The sequence below is a fragment of the Gymnogyps californianus genome, chromosome 2 (genome assembly GCF_018139145.2).
Source record: "Gymnogyps californianus isolate 813 chromosome 2, ASM1813914v2, whole genome shotgun sequence".
Classification (NCBI taxonomy): Eukaryota; Metazoa; Chordata; class Aves; order Accipitriformes; family Cathartidae; genus Gymnogyps; species Gymnogyps californianus.
The window spans coordinates 68,234,130-68,253,343 of NC_059472.1; the positions used below are offsets into that span (position 1 = coordinate 68,234,130).

Here is a 19,214-nt window from a genome sequence, read left to right on the forward strand (position 1 = left end):
GAGTGTTTTGAGAAAGCACGTTCAAGTTTGAAGTCTACCTGCTGACATAACACCCAGGAGACTCTGATTTCCCCTTGAAACCTATTGCTAGTACCTGTTCCTATGACGTAGGCTGCCCTATCTTTACGACATTTGCTTTATGCCAGAAATGTCTCATCATCAACAAAAGTCAACTGTGCTAATATTGGCCCAATTTTTTTTTTTTTTTTTTTTTTTTTTTTTACCCTAATAGGCAGGGGCTATTCCCTGGCCTTCAGGCTTTAGTTCCCAGGTTCAGTATCTGATTGGCACATGGAAAACCTGCTACTTCAGGCACCACAGTGAGCTATAAGGGCACTCATTTTAAGCCTATGACTCGTGAATAAAGAAAAAGCTTCACTCCTGCTCATTTGTGTCTGGATGGACACTTTTTTACAGCTGCCACTTTTACAAGGCCACATTTAGAGCCCTGCTTATTAGTGGATTTATTAGATATAATAAGTCTTTTTAGCAATTTGTATTCTGTATCAGTGAAAGCCTGCAAGCTGCTGATGGTACCAGACGCATCAAGAGTAGATGGAGCAGCTACTAGGTCAGTATTAGCAACCAAGCACTCCTGCCTCCTTGCCCAATGAACACTGTACATTTCTTTACCCTATACTGCTTCAAATGGAATAATTCAGGCTTCTTCAAACTCCGGTAATACATGAGATAAATTTCTTCCCCCTCAAAAGGCGAAGTGTTTTTTAGTGCTCTTTCCTTGCCCAGGGAGTTCTGTGGGCAGAAAGGAAGCATTTTCAAACTGATCCATGGCCCAGTAACTAGTAGCCTTACTGCATTTCTTTCCTTCAGAGAACCAGTAGATTCCCTTAAGTGCTACTGGGAAACTTGATGAGGCCTTTTACCAGTGCCTACCACTTCTGGGTGATCTACGGGATATGCCCCAGCTGCATCAGTGCTCTGTGGTACCAGGGATGGAGACAGATTTTGGCTACCTCACCAGACTCTGAAACACACTCTCATCCCTCTCTGTGCCTGGCTACCGCTCTTCTGCACGCAGGAAGAAGTTTGCACTTGATGGGTAGAACCAGCGGAGAGGTTACCACGTCCGATACCCCTTTCACAGAAAACCCAAGGGCTTTGCTAAGCTCTTTGTTTGCCTCTCCCTGTTCGCCTCAAATCTATCAGCTGCAAATGGGAATACTGGGCGGGTACTGTCAGACAAAGCAGGCTGCTCAGTGGTTTCCCGTCATCTTACCACATCAGGTCGGCTTCCTGCCATCATGCGTTGGTGCTCTCTGTACTGCTTCCCAGACATACCAAGAAGGGCAATGGCCTTTATTGGTGTTGAATTTTAAAGCCTTTCATTCTCGTCTACCGCGGCAGACACTTCCACAAAACATCAGCAGCCTGAGGTGCAAGCACCGAGTAGCCAGTGTTTTGCGTATTTTCTGCCTCTCTTCCATATACACTCAGCTCCTATCACCACAGCCGTATCCTCACCTTTTTGCTATAATGAACACACTAATTTTAAACAACCCACAGTTAGTTTTCTTACTGCTTACACAAAAGCAATTCAAAAGGACTAAAGGGAACCCTCTCACTTAGGCCATGGCTTCAAGGAAAAATAGCAACAAATTACCAGGGACCTTAGCTTTCTGAGAGTGGTTTTACTTACTGAGACATAAAATGGGAGCAGGTGCTGGACTTGATAAATAATCGAGAGCACAGAGCTCTCTCCTCTCAGCACAGTGCGCACAGATATTCAGAGGTCACTTTAAGTGGAGAATTGCTTCCAGTGAAAAGAGCTTTTGCAGTTGTCCCCTACATAAACAGCCACCTGCCACTAGCATATCATGCCAGAGGATGGGTGTACTGGAGTATAAGACACATACGGCTGACCAAGTTAACCTTCATTAATGTTAAATCCTATCAAGATGTTTTCGGAGAATAACTTTACTAAGCTGTACTCTGGAGAATAAACTTAATTCCTTTATACCATGAGACAGCGTGAATGTGCAGCAGAGAGTACTATTTGAGGAAGAAAGTGATGACTGATGGAACAAACTCTGCAACTGGAGGAAGGGATGAGAAGGAAAAGACTAGAGGATTAAAAATGGGAGCTAGCCAGGAAAGAAGAAAGGCACGTGAAAAGGAGCAAAACATGACCTAACGTGGGTAGTAACTGGTGGGAGGCATAAGTGAGGGGAGAGACAGAGCAAGGGCATTAGAGAAAGACTGGGAGCCAGCCAGCATGGAAAAGAAAGTGTTAAATAGCATGGAGTGGAGAAGCTGGAGCTGTCTGTGACCTGCTGCAGGACAGGGGAGTGGAGCGAAGCTTTGTAATGAGGGTTTGCTGCTAAAGCTGTATATAGGTAATGAGTGGAGTGATGAGAGCAGACCAGAGGAGAGCAGGCAGAAGAGCTTGGGATTAGAATGGCAGATTCCCTTCCAAGGACAAAACAGAAGTTAAGGGCTGCCTGTTGTCAGCAAACATCTGTGAAACACTATGGTGAAGTGCCTTGCTCTCCTTAGCATTGATACAACCTTGGAGCATTACCAACCTTGTCACCATCAGTTCCATCACCTGACAGAGGTGGATGTACATGGGGGAGATTTGACTGTTTTGGTCCTGCCACTGTCACCTGCCAACTGAGCTAAGGAATTCACACCACCAGGAGCAGCCTGTTACCTTTTAAGAATAACTGTCAAAAGGCTGGGGGGACGGGAAGGAAACGGAGAGAAATGTCCTGCTGGAAGGTTTCACAGCTATTTGTGAGCCAGAAAAAGGAGATCCAAGTTCAGCAATCCTGACTTCCATTTTCCATCTCACTTGTGCTTCTACGTCTTGTCTTATTTTAGCCTTCCTCTGTTCCCTCACCCGCAGCTCTTCCTGCCGTCCACTTCTTCTCTTGCAACTACTACCTGTCACCCCTACTCATGCCCCCATTTGCCAACTGGTATCTCTGCTCCTGCATTCAGTCCCCCTGCCCCTTTCCACTAAAGGGGTCTCCAGTGATTCTGCTTGTTTCACGCTCCCTCCCTATAGCTCCTAACTCCTCCTTCCTCTGTCACACATGCCCTGCTCCTCGCCTGTTACCCTACCTCTGTCCCAAACTTCTGCCCTCTGTCACCTTGGCCGCCTTTCCCTGGCTCCCGTCAGCCCTCCCATGCCTTTTGCCCATTGCACCAATATTGTTTTGCCCATTTCCTGTGTTCGGCCTTCCCTCCTCAGGCTCTGCAATTCTCTTGTGTCATCTCATATTTTCTTTTATCGGTTTATATTGCAGTCAGGTAGTTTCTCCATTTCCCCTTCCCCCTGCTGCCTGGATGCCAGCAGAGGGAGCACTAATTGCACAGCTCCGAGAGCATCGCTGCTCTCAGCCTGGTGTCTGCTCTCGCAGGTACACGGACGCATCGCACCATCAGCGGAGACATGAGAGCATTAATACCCAGTGATGTGATATCTTTGCAGTAAATTCAGTTAATCTTTTAGTGCTAGCTAAACAAAGGATAATTGTAAAAATGTCATCTCATGACAGTTCATCTCTAAACTGTACTTCTCTTGCTTTCACCTTTTATCCTATGTCTTTATTTTTTCTTGGTGGAAGGGATAAAATTTAAATAATTTTTTTTTTTTTCCAGAGAAATACAAAAAGATTCAACCCCTCTCATCTCTGTAATCTGTAATATAAGGAAAAAAAAAAAATCTATAAATACCTTCTGCATGTAAGCATGTAATCCCATACATGAAATACTTCTTAATCTACAAAAGCAATCAACTCTTCCTCATAAGAAAGTGGCTTAACCAGGTTATCTGATTATTAACTTATCTTCTATATACGTCTATAGAAGTATGCTTAACTTGGGCATGGAGCTGAACTGAGGGAGTAAAATGGGTTGGTGTGGTGTGGCTTAGTGTGCTTGACACACATCTGTTAGTACCAAGATCCTTTGGCTTTTACGACACAAGGTTCTCCTCCTGCCCTCCCCTGCATCTTGGCCTCCAGGACAGAAACATTAGGAAAGTTAAGACATAAACTAGACATAAATTAATAAATAATACTAAATAATAGTTCTAATACTTAAGGCAATAAACTTGCTATCAGAAACAAATCTACTTCCTTTTAAGATCTGAAGCACAGTGCTCACTGTTGTTTGTTTTCCTTTTCTCATTTAAAATGCAATTCACATTAGAAGCTTTCTCCTCAATACAGACTTGTTTTTCAATCGTCGAGCTTTTTGTATTTTTTTAAAGCAGAGTTCAGAAAGATAACGGATACACTGCTTATCTGCCACATCTCTGACTCTCTTCCAAACTTGTTTTTCCTTTCCTAACTGACTGTTTGGATTAATTTCCTTAAAAACCCCCAAACAGTCAAGCCACCCAAACGGTCACAGGGTTATGTACTTACTCTCAACAAGACCCTACACATTTCTCCACCTCTCCCCACTAGGAGCATACCATATAGTCTAATCTGGGTTAGAAGCCAAAAATCAAGCTAGATAGGCAAGTACATGTTACACGCCACACATCAAACACCAAACGTCAATTCTAGAAGGTGGCCGCTCAAAACCATGCAAAACAGCCATTGTAGATTGGCACACGGTGCCCCACAACACTTTTACCAGGGCATTACGCAGAGAGCTTTATGGGTATCATAACTAACCACTGCTGCATACAGTTTCAATCGGTATGGAGAAAGAAACCAGCAAGCGTTTTCAGCTTCAGAAGTTAAAACCAAGAGAGCAAGAAGGGAATTGTTAGAGGGGAACCCTGCTCTCCAGGATTCTGGAGCCCGAGCCCAGGAGGACATTTCTGTAGAGTGGAGTACAGGAGACGATGCCATCCAAAACCTCTTGCACAGTTAGACAAGCACCAAGAGGAAGAGGCACAAAGACAGACACAGGCAGAACTAGGTGAGGTTTGCAATGTTATTAAGGGCTTTGGAGACGTGGACAGACAAAAGCTCAGAGGTGTGCTGGTCTGCCCAAGACCACCTGGAGATGAGCAAACACTGGCCTATAAGCACTATAGCTGCACTGCTGTGCTATTAACCCCTGCTAATGAGCTCTGTGAAAAGGTATAATTAACGTACGCATGAGTTCCCTGGTCTAGGTAAACACATCTTCAGAATTAAGAAAATCTGACCTGAAGATAACATCAAAATTAAAAGCATTCAGTGCAAGAATCAAAATTAGATCTAAGATCACCTCACTGTGGCAATATATTCTCTCAGCCCTACTGCAATGCTTTTACCATACTTTTTTACATTACAACCATAGCGTTAGTCAAAATGAAAATAAAACATGAATCTTACCTGATTTTGTCCCATGCCATGACATGGGTACAGTATGATCCTGTGTCCAGTTACTTGATGTTCATTTGTCGGGTTATAATCAAAACAGAAGTTTGCCATTCCTCTATTCTTCAGCTAATCAAAACAAAAGAATATTTTAAAGTATTAATCTAAAGTAAGGATGATATGCTGTAGTCACTTTACACCCATCCTGCTGGGCTGTGAGGTTTATATCCCAGACCTGGTGCAAATTAACTGGAATAGATCAAATGGATCCGATGGCAACATCTCTCTGACTAATGTGAAATGAAACTGTTGGGACCGTCTTGACTTTGGGCATTGAAGCAGCCAGACATGATGGCTTCCCCTAGGAATGACACTGTGTATTTGCAAATGAAGTAGGTAGAAACTATGAAAAGCTGTGTTGAAACCCAACAAGCCACCAACTCATGCAGAACAAAAGAGTCTGCCATGTCTTTTTTCCCCCCAGGATCTACTTGTTCAATTTTCTTATGAAAAGATGACTACGTACTTTTCTCAGTTTGTCAAATGGGGGATGTTAGAAGGATTTGTTCTTGAAAGGACTCCAGTACCCTCTTGAGGTTGAACAAGCAGACAGATTTTAAGACCAGAAATCATGAAAGTGGGTAAGATATATCTCTGGAAAGAGACACTAGGCGTGATATTAAACGTTCTTTACTAGTGTTGCTGATCTCTGGCACAATAGGTGCATAAATTTCAGATTAAATTTTAAAATATTAAGTTACCTGATTTTAAAAACATCAGGCTAGTTAACAAGGATTTGCATTTAAGTATTCAGCAGGCAAAAGTAACTGAAAATAAGTTAAACACTGCCATAACAATTACTGACTCCTAGTATTAGCCACTTAACCAAATTTAAAATTACACAGAGCAAAACAGGTTCTGTAAACGTAGGTTCAAGCTGAATGCCCCCGTTACTGAGTGTAATTGTATCACAGACAAAAAGAATAAGCAGAGTAAATCTCAGAAGATTACTTCAGCAAGGTGTAATTTCACCACTCTTCCCTAGTCGTGACAACTGTATCCTCAGTTCTTAATGTGGAGAATGAACCGACACGAAGGGATTGCAGAAGGCTAAACCCAAAGAAACAAGACAAACCCCGCAGGACCCAAACCCACCACAGAGCAAACCACACAAGTTGGAAAATTAAATACTTGTGTTCTACATTTATTTTGCTTTCCCAACTTCTACTTTTATTGCTACCCGACGTCTTCTTTCCACTGCTTTGTGCCCGCTCCCACTGAAAGACAGCCAAGCTCTCAGCACTCTGCATGCCTGGGCTGCCAGCCCAAGGCAACAGCAATACCTTGAGGGGCTGGGGAGGACCACCGAGCTGCCACGGCTTGGGGCCCCTTGCAGGGCTGCTGGGGCTGTGAGGCTCTCCTGTCGGAGCCAAATGTATAAATGTAGGACTGAAGCCCTACCCTTACAGGCTTTGCCTCTTAATTCCTCTCTGAACATGTTTCCACTGTGGATTTCGTGTAATTTTTCAGTACAGGATAAACTAACATCTGAATTTGGTGTATGATAAAATTCATTTTTAGTTTTAGTGCCCAAGCTTACCAGAAGTAAAAGAAACCCCGGGGCACCCTTTCTACAGAAAGTGCTGCTCGGTTTGATGGGAATGCACTAGACCACTGCACCCCTCCTCCAGCTGTCAAAGACGACATTTTGTTTACCTTCATAACACTAGCCAAGAATTACACTTGCAAAAACAGGAAAGAAAAGTGTCTTTTACAGATGATTTTTAACACTACCATGGAACTACATAAACCAAACAATAAGCTGCTCATGTTTCTACATCCTACATCAAGAAATGTCAACTTAAAGTCATAACCACTTAAAAATGGTAATTGTATCTCTAAAAACATAAATCGATTTTGGTTGTTGTCGGCAGCTGTCCTCAGGATCGGAGGGTCTCTCATTAGTACATTTAATAACATAAGGCTTTGCCTGACTGTCTACTGGCTCCAAGGGAAGATAAACGCAGCAAAGCCGTTATCCGTGGTGCCCTTCCAGGCAACCCAACGCCTCCGCTATTGCTCCGAGCGCGCGCGCTCTTCGCTGTCAGCCCCCAGCATGTGCTCGAGCACATGCTCCCTTTTGTGGCCTGGAATTCTAAATAACCTATTTTAAAATGCTGTGCACCACCAGAACTACGGTAACTGTCCTATGCATGTTACTCAATGCCCAAATACAGACAACAAAACAAAAGCTGTGTAAAAGATTACTAACTTAAGCTTCACTTCAGATGGTTTAAAACTTAGCCTGTACTCCCAGAATGCTACCATGTATGTTCTCTCATTTTTCTCTTTCATGCATAAATGCTTATGGTACATGCAGACCTATTCCTAAACATACACGGTCCATATTTCAACCTGGTTCTTTTAGTTTGTTTTATCAGACATCGGCAGTTGTTCTTTTATACTTGCACTTTACCAGGAAGCCTGATAGATATTCAAGACCTAATTTGTGGGAATAGTGCATACTAAGCTGTTAAATGACCTGATCTGAAATGACAAAGATTTGAAAATAATCAGATTCAAAAAATCTGATCACAGCACCATTTATCCAGGAAAAAAAAAAAAAAAAAATCCACCCTCTGTTCCAAGGCAGAAAAAAGTATGAGAGAATTTGTGAAAGTAATATTTTTCTCTTGTTAAATAAGAATACACAGTTTAAGTTCCTTTTACGTGCAACGGCTCTATCAAAACAGTAATCAACCATTCATTTCTGAAGCTATCTTTGTTCCCATATCCATCATAAATAAGTCATGCAATAAGAACAAAATTTTCTCCGTGACTTACCTTAATTCTTTTGCAGAATGCTGCATTAGAGAAACAGAAGCAAGAAAAAAAAATGTTGATCACCTTGCCATTAAAACACATAGTTCAGTTCTAAAAAGTTCTGCCTGTGCAGGATTACTGGCTATGTCTTTCTACAGTGTTTGCCTCCTATTGAAATGTTGCAGGTGTACTCTACAATGTCATTTAGTTACTACTCTGTTTGGAGGCTAGGACAGGTAATAAACAGTAACTACTGAGATATTCACCTCAGACCTTTATCCCTTGTTGCCTGGGGAAATTTAAATCTGTTGTTTCCTAACATCTGGACGCTTGCATGTAACAACACAATACAGATTGCATTCTGTAAGTAATTCTTAGGTTTTGGGGTTTTTTAAGACAAAATCCATTTCATGTAACTGTAAGCAAAGCACCAACAACAGATTTTTGACATTAAAACTTCATTACATTAGTTGATAAATACAGCCAGTGGAGCACAGCCAACCTTTCTCTTCATCCACAAAATAGATCAGAATCCTCTTTATTCTGCCACAGCGGCATTGGTGCCGATGCATTAGTGGTATGAGCAGATGATACTGTGGGACACAGTAAGATATGAATTTGTAGCAAGCCAACAGCTTCACGGTACTAACCAGGCATAAGCTTTTACCTCAAAGGTAATCCGAGCAGTCACAGGGAATGATTTTACTGAGTGTATGCCATTTTCGTATTCACCCTTTTTGGAAAAAAGATTGTGAATATCCTCAGATTTCTGTTAACTTCTTAAATGCAATGCTGAAATGGGTATACAACATTGATGACTAAGATCCTTCGAAGGAATCGATGATGAGACACTGCTGTTGGAATTCGGTTGCTCACCCCAGCAAGTCCAGATCTCTCTGGGAGGCTCAAGAACATAGAAACACGTCTCAAGTGATGGTGTGTTCACTTGAGATTAGTATCAAACACTTGAATTTCTCCCACTTCCTTTAAAAAAGTCTGTCTCAAGCTTTCAGAGGCTGTACAGCCAATGGAGTGGTGCATATTTTCCTGTGATGGGCATCAGATCTCCAGGTCTAGTCAGCCATAATCCTGGGTACCAACTCAATCTCAAGTGGCAGCTCTATAAATTGTATTATAATGCTGTTTTACAGGTATACCCTAGAGGAGGCTGTTTTGGAGCCTGTTACCTCTGAGAACTTGTGACAACAGACATGCAATAGTCTTTTTGATTACATAACTTAAGCCACATAGCTAATGTCTTCTTCTGTAAGCCTGTCCATATATACCATGCGTTATTTAGATAATTTACAAAATGTTCTCTTTCATGTCACAGCAAAACAAAAGTCTTCATAGTTTTAAAGGCTTAAAAGCTTTCTTCCTGATCTTTTTTTTTCTAAGGTTATATCTAGTATAAATTAAAAGAAAACTATGACTAAGCATTTGGAAATTCATTGAAGATGAGGTGGTCTTGGGGAAAATGTAGAAGGAAGCTGCCAATAGAAAAAGTCAAGTTTTTGATCTCTCAACTGATTCAGTCAGTCGCAGATGCCTTTAAGGATAGATGGTGAAAAGAGCCATTGGCTAGATAGTCACAACAGACATCTATCAGCTTAGTTGCTTCACATTCAGCTGGAAGAAAGATCAGCTAGAAACTGTTTGAGAAGAACAAAGAAAAACTTCTCATATCAGAACATAATACGGTCTCACTGCCAAGTGATCACACTTACAGAAAAGGAGAGATAAAATCCTGATTTTTGTGTCACACTGTCTTTTAAAAGCAATCTGGATGCCAAGTTCAAAGCCAAATTCACTGACTGACCGTAATCTTTATCCTCAGATATGCACCCTGAATGCCAGCAATACTTAGGATACCTTAGAGGGGAGAGGAACCCTGACTATTCCCTTGCTTTGCAGGCATGCATTTCCTTGCGTTATTGAAGTCAAAAGGTTTAGTTCATGTCCCACACAAAGTTCCAAAGCTGCATGGAGCCCAAGGACAAGAAGATATTTCCCTCATTTCTAGGCCTCAGGCAGTTTATAAGAATGCAATCATAGCTTAGGCAAAAATTTTCAAAATTCAGTATGTTTAAATAAAGTTTTAGGCAGCTAACTTTTTAGACAACCAAGCTTAGTATAGATATATTTATCTACGTATCAAGAGAAAAAATTTAGCACAAGTATCTATTTGTCAGTGCATGGCACTGAATGCTGCTTAATAATTCTTGTATTTATTTCAATAACATATGGCTGACCTATGGGTAATCTTAGAAAGATTTTTCAACTTCAGTGTAAAGATTTTCAAGGGAGGGAGAAATTCCCATATCCCTTTGCAATCTCTTTGAACAATTAAAAAACCTCACACTAAGCTGAGCTGTTAACAAAGCCAGCACTTTTAAACACAGTATTTTTGTGAACCAGAAAAGCACTACACGACTAAGGCAGGAGTAAAGAACACGATCAATGATTCATGGAAGTTAGCAGATGGGACTCAATATCCACAAATCAGTTGAATCAGTAGGTGTCATTTTTGCACTGTCACTGTCTTAGAGTATAACTGTACTTTAATCACATTTTAAATTCTTCCTGCCAAAAAAAAAAAGGTGTATTCTTATTATGCTCACAACTAGATGACAGCATTTAAGAATTGTTTTTAGAGAAATATATAGAGCACACCTAAATTACACTGTAGATACCTCAAGCAGCTCTGAACAAGAATTATTATTTCTAGGTATTGTCAACACCTTTCTCGAGGATGACACGTGCAGTTAAATCATGAAAGAAACTGCACAAATCCCTTCCCCTCCCCAGGAGGTTGAAGCGCTATCACCGCCTTCTTTTGTCTATCTTTTGGAGGGTGAGGGATGGAGGTGGGGGGGGAGGAAAAGGTTACTGAAATGCACCTGGAAGGTAAGTTTTATAATATCTTATTGCTTCAACTGTCTCTGACCTTGTCAGTTAGCAATTCAGCACTAAACAACAGAACACAAACCCGTGTTGTACCATGGTCTATTCAAGGTACTGGATAATGGTGGATATTACCGTTCATGCCAATGATCACACAGAGATACCAACTCAAGTGCAAGCTCCAAGACAAATGGAGGAGGGTGGCTTCTCTCCCAGAGGCTCCTAAGGGCTTTGCTGCCAACTGATACGCTCCCTGTGGGAAATGCAGCTCCCCATGGGAAATGCAGCGTTTCCACATTAGAACCTTTTTTGTTTATCAGGTAAGAAAGCTATTAGGGAAGACTGCAAGGAGACTTGGTTCCTGTATGTTTTGTACGCCCACAACGATCAGTTTTTTTCCTGCACCAAAGGAGATCCAGCAGAGACTGAGTAACTGAAGCGCAGATGGCAGCAAGACAAGACTGTTGTGATACGGGCTGGATGTGATGCAGCAGTGTGGGAATGCAGCTTAGCTCGATCTGCAGAGTGATCAAGTTACCAGCAAAAGTACTTCTAAGTCAATGTGGCACTGGTAATCAGGAAGGTTTTTTATACATCTTTGCCGGGCAGAAAGGTGCAGACTTGCCTTCCTAATAAGACAGGCAGCAGATATCTGCTCATTTTTCAGAGGAAGCAGGTATTTGCTGCATCATCTCTGCCTTCATCCCTTCCAAATGAGATTACAGTAATGTGATATACATGGAGCTATAGTTTATATTTATTTGTAAGCTGCAAATAGCATAGAAAGTTGTTGACTCTTAAAAAAGAAGAAGATTCTGATACTGAACCAATGAAAATCACTTGTGAATCTGCGCTGGTCTAAAGTGACCTCCAGATTAAAAATTAACGTGTTGGTTTTGACATGCAGAATCCTATACGATCTGGGAGCACACAGCACCAGCTCTCTTTCCTGTCATCAGAGCATCATAGTTTTCATCAGATAAAGTGTGCAAACACACGTTTCAAAGCACACTCTTTCTATTTTCAAGTTGACAATTAAAACCCAGAACACTTTGTTGCTCTCTTTTTTGCTATGCAACATTTTAACAAATTAAAAAGTCATCCTTTGCTGCTTTTAACACTCCCAAGACGTGACTTGGAAGGTGTAATTCATGGCAACATTATCTGTTCTCCTACCCTTTCACAGAACTCCTTTATAAACAGCATCCCCTAGAATAAAGATTCTGATAGAAACCACATTTTAAAGCCTACCAATTCTAACTGAATTCTATCAAAATCCCAAACTGATTTTGGCATAAAAATACCTTCATACTGAGTTAGTAGGAGAGCTCAGAGAACCGTGAGGAGGCCCCTTCTCAGCAGCCACGTACCATTCCAAAGAAGCCCGGTCTGTCCTCGGGTACGTGAAGCTCTGGGTACACGTTCTCCAAGAACCATTTGAAGTCCTTACATTTCAACTTCTCTCGAAGGAGTCTCCTTTCTGTCACATCTCCATATGGTTCCTGGAAGAAAAAAAAACAAACCAAAATAAAATACAACTAAAAAAACCTCCAACCAGAACACATTATCTCTTTTAAATTATCTGTATAGATTATTAGGAACCGTATGCTAAAGTGATGAGTAGGACTTTTAGCCAGGAAAAATCCCCATTTTTTGGGTGCTGGATTTGATTTCATTATCCTTACATTTGTTAAATGTTGACAAAAAAGAATTAGAACGGTGCATCTAAAACTTTAAAATATTCTAGAAGACAGTTCGTCTGAGAAAACTCCCCAAATCCGCAAGTAAGGAAGTCCTTGCATACAGATTGCTGGGAACTGAGAAGGCGTATTGGAAAATAAAACTTCCTTTAGGTGGATAATTGAAAATCTCAAAAGCAGTGAATGAATCTTGAGAATTTTAAATTATTCCACCATCCATTTGCAAATTACCTGTACAGACAGTTTTACACTTAACTGATGAAATTTGTGAAATCTGCTAATGTTTCCTTTGAACTTCATAGTTTTGGGGGGTGGGGAGTATGAAATCTTAAACCTCCAGAGAAAAGCTTTCATTACAGACTTTTCCTTGTCTATAGATTGGAGCACAGTTCACATCTTTTCATGTCTGTCTTCAAAAATCTACCTTTATATTGACTAGGAACTTCAGACCGTCAGGCATGAGCCACCATTTGCAGCCCCCACATTTTTACAGGTCGCTTGACACACTCTTTCATCAAACCACAAATATATTTGCATTTCTCAAAGCTGTGGAAATATCACTGAAAACACAAAGCAGATGTAAAATAGAGGCAGAGATGCCTGCTTGAATAAACAAACAGCATGACATACTAGCTCTGAGGTCTGAACATTAATCTTAAAGTGAAACTTTATGGAACCAAGTTCTGCAGCCACAGCATCAATCATTTTTCCATTATGCTATGGAACTGAATATTTGGGTTAGATGAAGTAAAAGGGTCTGAACTCAACTGCTGCAACAAGTGGTACACAGAGTATTATAGAAACCAGAGTGCGTTGGCAGCAGGTTTGATACGTAAAAAAAACCGCAGGAGTCTCAGCTTACATCCACTGTGTTACAATAAGCCAATATGCAAAACTTCCAATACTAACACACGAATATCCTTAAAGTTCTGTCATCACAGACATCAGCTGCCCAGAACTTCACAAGAAAAAATGTCAGCATTTATTGGTGTTTTCTCTTTGCATATGACAAGCAGAATGAGCCTGGCATTGCCTGTGAGCTCCTGTCTTCGGATACACAAAACCCGTATTTCTCTCAAAGTCAGACTCTAATAATAAAACCTAAATGGTTTTTATGATGTTAAAGTAAAACAATTATTACAAATGTGTGGACTATAATAACCTAATTACCCAGTTTAATCCAAAGGAACACGAGATGGAAGCTAACCAAATTCAGCTTCCTCAGTGTCCTCCAGCGTATCTTTAAAAGCCTAATGGTTTCAAGAGCATTTTTTCCCCTGGCATGTCTATGGGGGTAGGCCACTCAAACATGTGGGGAGCTCCCCATCCCTCTGCCTGGTCCCTAAGCTCTGGTCCCACGTAGCCAGAGGTGGGTGCCCAGCAGCCCACCTCAGGGCAGTTCTCCCCATGCACAAAACCAGAAAGCCAGCACTTAGAAAACTTTCTGTGCAATGAGAAGTGCCTAGGGAGATAAGCACCTCCAGAAACAAGCAACAGCAGAGAATTATTTCTTTCAGGCCTGAATTTTGGACTTTGTGCCAGAGGTTCATTTAAGTCATTTCTAGACACTGTGAGGATATTTCAGTGTTATTGCCTTCCAGCCTACAGGCCCCTCACGATAAATATATCCAAGCTATGAATTTGCACACTGCTTTACTGTTTTGACCTACTCAATTTTCACAGTATTTATCTCCTGAAAAATTTTGCAAACAAATGATCTTGTATTTTCTTCCTCACAGAACATAAAAATATTAACTTCTTTTAAAAAAATACTGAACTGATACTTCAAACATTTTATTAGGAACATTTTCATCTGAGTTCCCAGGACTGATTTTAATTAATTTAATCTTTGCAATATTGATTTTGTATATTTTTTTTTTAATCAAATGTTGTGTGGCAGTAAATCAAACAGAAAAATCCATTTTGTCTTACATCAGTCTAAAGTTTTACAATTATCACAAGACAGGTAATTTTGCTAAAGATTATTACCATGCTGTTCACTTAAAGATCTACTGTCCATTGTTGATTAGCATTCATTAATTGTGTGTCTGTTCTGTGATTCTTTATTGATAGAATCCTGTATCAGCTGTTTCACAGAAGTGCACATTTTAGGCTAAACAGCTCCTCCTTACTTGGGTCACCTTGCTTAACTTTATTCTTTCATTTATTCATTCATTCGTTTAATATTGACACAGATTTGGCCTTCTAGTCTTACAGAATTTCTGATTTTTTCCAAGGAATTAAAAATTAACCATATATACACTTATTCTATGTTTCGGAAAAAGTTCCAGAAGAAATAAGAAATAAACATAAAAAGCACGTCATGTTAAATATTAGCTAAATTAATAATTATTTCATTGAAAACAAATCCTACTGAAATTCCAAGAACAATGGACCGGAACTCACCAGACGAGCGTGTGGGTTTCGGTGGTAATAAAGTTCTTTATATTCATCCATCCACACTTCAGCTGCACGCACACTGTTTGCCAAAGCTTTGGACCGTGAGTACGGAGCTTGTTTGGGGAAAACGTGACCTACATGGGAGCAAGGGTGGATCTCAAGACTTCCTCCACACTGCCATATCTGAGCAAAGAATTGACATTGTGCATCATTAATTTGAATCTTTGCAAGCAGAAGGATACAGTAACAATAAGCCTTTGTAAGGATAATATCTTCTCAGGAATATCACAGCATGCTATAAGCAACACATACAATAATTTTGTGTCTCATTTGATGACTAAGATGGATAAAATGACAACCTTGTGAACGCAGAGCAAATCACTGGGAGTAATAAGGAGATAACCTCATCTCTGGTTTTATGTGGTGTGCAACTATCTCTTTCTTAGCTTTACTTTCTCTGAAGGTGTCCTGGTTTCGGCTGGGATAGAGTTAATTTTCTTTTTAGTAGCTGCTACAGTGCTGTGTTTTGGATTTAGAGTGAGAATGATGTTGATAACACTCCGATGTTTTAGTTGTTGCTAAGTAGCACTTATCTTCAGCCAAGGACTTTCCAGTTTCCCGTGCTCTGCCAGTAAGCAGGTGTGCAAGAAGCTGGGAGGCAGCAAAGCCGGGGCAGCTGACTTGAACTAGCCAAAGGGGTATTCCATACCATGGAACGTCATGCCCAGTATATAAACAGGGGGGAGTTGGCCGGGAGGGGGGATCGCGGCTCGGGAACTAACTGGGCATCGGTCAACGAGTGGTGAGCAATTGCATTGTGCACCACTTGCTTTGTATAGTTTAATTCTTTTAGTATTGCTATTGTCATATTATTATTATTATCATTATCATTGTTTTTCATTCCTTTCTGTCCTATTAAACTGTCTTTATCTCAACTCACGAGTTTTTTTTCCTGATTCTCTCCCCCATCCCAGGGGTGGGGGGGGCAGTGAGCGAGCGGCTGCGTGGTGCTTAGCTGCCGGCTGGGGTTAAACCACGACAGAAGGCATGATAAGAAATGGTCCACAATATTTCTGCAGATCTAACTGTGGTCAACAATTCAAGTTATACAGGAATTATTTAAAAAAAAAAAAAAAAAAAGAGAGAGAGAGAGAAGAAGAAGAAGAAGAAGAAGAAGAAAAAAGAGGCATGTTTCTTGTCCAAATTAACCATGAGAATAGCCACCTCAGAAAGAAACCGATGACCGATAACTGATTTATTACCAGAAACTTTGCCCATATTCTACTGGAAAGCTGACTTGATAAAACAGGTAAGCTTGTCGTGTCATTGGAGAATGATAAGTTGCGTTCCCATTTCTATATTCACCATTTCAGAAGAGAGGCATGGGTGCCTGGTCATAAAATAAAACTAACCTTTTTCATTTGAAAGCTCGGAAAGGAACCGCAGACCCAACGCACAAAAAGAAAAAGCAAAGTAATTCTGTAACTAAATCATGGTGATCCAACCAACATTAGTGAAACAACCTCCCCTATCTAAAGCAATATTCCTACTTGCTGTCAAGGAAAGTACTTGAACCTGAATGTGGAACTGGCAGAACTCACTCTGCCCTTGTGCTCATCCTCACGCCTCTGGCTCCCTAGGTCAGGAAATGTACGGCCCTCGAGATAATGCCCAAAAATGACCACCAAGTGGATACATCAGCCTCAGCACTCTGTGCAAATTTTTGTAATTATACTCTCCTCCTTTGAAAACCATGGACTTTCGGCAGCTCATCTACACAGCCACTTTCCCATCATCCGTTCTGACCTCAAGTTTGATGTAATGAAAGGAAAGCACAGCTAGGTATTTCCCATTTAATATTGTGTGTGACTACAATGTAGCAGACACCCTTCTGAAGGGTGCCTGAAACAAGGTTTCTGAAATTTAGGCAGATGGGAGGAAAGGCAGGAAACGTTGCTGCACTTGCACAAACTTGAGGCTATCACCAATGGCTCCGACAGACTTTCTGTGGAAGATTTTTGAGAACTAGCACTCCAGCGAGGTAATTCTCCTCATGTCTTCAGCTGTGCGTAGGTGGCAGCTCATCTTTGCTTTGTAAATGGAGGACAAAGGAAATTGGCTGGGATACGTTTAAGGGGTAGAGGTTTGCTCCCTGACAACCTTCTTGTATAACACATACATTTTTAATTATATGTTATTCAAATGAACACAGCCGGAGTGAAAGCTATGAGGTAGCAAATGAAACTTCTGTACCTAACAATGACAAGAGGTCAGTGACAGGACTTTTTCCATCTCTTTCCCTGGGACTTTTACAGATCTAGAAAGTCACTACAGATGAAGGCTTTCAGCATACACAAGAAGGATGTTGTCTTCAAACTGCTATTTTTTTTTTTTTAAAGTTACTTATGATTTCTCTCAAATTTCTTAATTTGGAAATCAATGAACGTTGTCTCTGTTTATTTGGTTTTGGATAATGATGTCAGACCTTTATGCGTGGCACAATACTGTGCTTAATAACAAAACTGTAAGCACTAATACATATGTTTACTTTTAAACCAAACGGTTTCCTTAAAGGTACAGGTAATTCTTTATTCAACTATAGGGAGCACTGGATAATCTTTACTTCCCGGATTTAGAATTTTAATTTCTTGCTTTTCATGTGAGGTTTCTCTCTTCTTTTTTTGTTGCTTTTTAGGGAAGTAGTATATTTGTCCTTTGAACATAAAGATGACTAAAGGAATTATACAAGAAATCGAGAATTCTGTACTGATCTTTTAAACAATTTGCATATTTTCACATGTAAGTTACACTACTGCCATTTTGAAAGCCGCTATGAAACCACTTTCACTTTAAGATCTCCCTTTTTGAGATTTGTTTCAAAACAATAGCTTTCTCACATTGTTATTTCTATATCCAAGATTACTTTTTTAAAGCTAAAATTTATCATGCAAGATTTGTCAGCAAATACTAAGCACCATTAAATTTATTAGTGTAACAATTTCCATATTTGTTATATTCCATATAAGCATTTTTTTATTGATCATTACTGTTTTGATCAGTTTGTTCAGAAGATATGAGGAATAGACCATAAAGACTACTGAAGTAAAAATGTACAGTTAAGAAGGAAGCAAATTCTTCTACTCTTCCATGATAAAGTCTGATTTAAATGGAGTTAAACAGACTGACCATAATTCTGTTAAATTGCTGACAAAAAGAGAGTTCCACAGCAGCTGAATTTTCAATAATTAAAATTCTGAATTTCTCTAAAAAATAACTGTTGGTTGCTAAGCAATGGTCATTAAATTCTGCTTCTTTCATTAAAAGAGTTCAAAACTTCCCTTGTCTTCCTATTACAAAAAAAAAAAAAATATTTCAGCTAAACAATTCCTCAAAAGGTTTATTTATTTTTAGTTTAATGGAAAACATTTAAACTTCTATATATAATCAGGTACAAATGAACAGCCATAAAATAAAGCAAGGAATTCAATAGAGAAACTAAAGTTGATTACTAAATGCTAAATAAGTGACTCTGGAGAAGATTCTCCCCTAAAACTATTTCAGCCTTCTGTAACAGAGAAGCACATTAGATTTCACGTATATTTTGCATGCTCACATGCATGAAAATATGTTTCTTTACTAGGTCTGGCTACCTCACAGCTCTCATTATAAAAGTGTACTTTTTTCCTTCACCACAAAAAGAAAACAAGGTGACATTCCTTTTTACTTTCACTTTCATCTTAATGCATGCAGGCTATCGATATTTTTTTCTTTTCTTTTCAGGGACAGATGGTGGCATTATGAAAAGCTACAATAAATGTTCAGATCTCTCCTTGGGATCCATATCCCGGCCAGGGTCTTTGGACAACTGACCTAATGCTGGGTCAATGAATGCTAAATAAGAAAAGCTCTATAAGCTCTAGCATCTCCATTCTAATGTTTTAGGACTCTCTGGAAGAAATAAAAAATAAAAAAGAGGATGCTACCTCCTGAACAAAGACAAACTGTGGAAAACACTCTGTTCCTGTCCCTCTCTCTGCTGCAATTTTGCTTGCTGGTTTGCGGCTGAGCCCCCCGGCGTGGTGCTCATGCATGGTCTGCCGGG

General features: G+C 40.2%; 1 protein-coding gene across 1 annotated transcript in view; it reads right to left on the reverse strand.

Moving 5' to 3' along the window:
* Positions 1 to 19,214, reverse strand: part of GALNT12 (polypeptide N-acetylgalactosaminyltransferase 12) — a 51,602-nt gene that overhangs the window by 6,645 nt on the left and 25,743 nt on the right. Inside the window, exons 6-8 of the mRNA XM_050891251.1 lie at positions 15,119 to 15,295; positions 12,383 to 12,514; positions 5,301 to 5,414 (exon numbers count right to left, since the gene is read on the reverse strand). Of these exons, the coding sequence (XP_050747208.1) occupies positions 5,301 to 5,414; positions 12,383 to 12,514; positions 15,119 to 15,295 (423 nt within the window). The remainder of the gene's footprint in view (positions 1 to 5,300; positions 5,415 to 12,382; positions 12,515 to 15,118; positions 15,296 to 19,214) is intronic.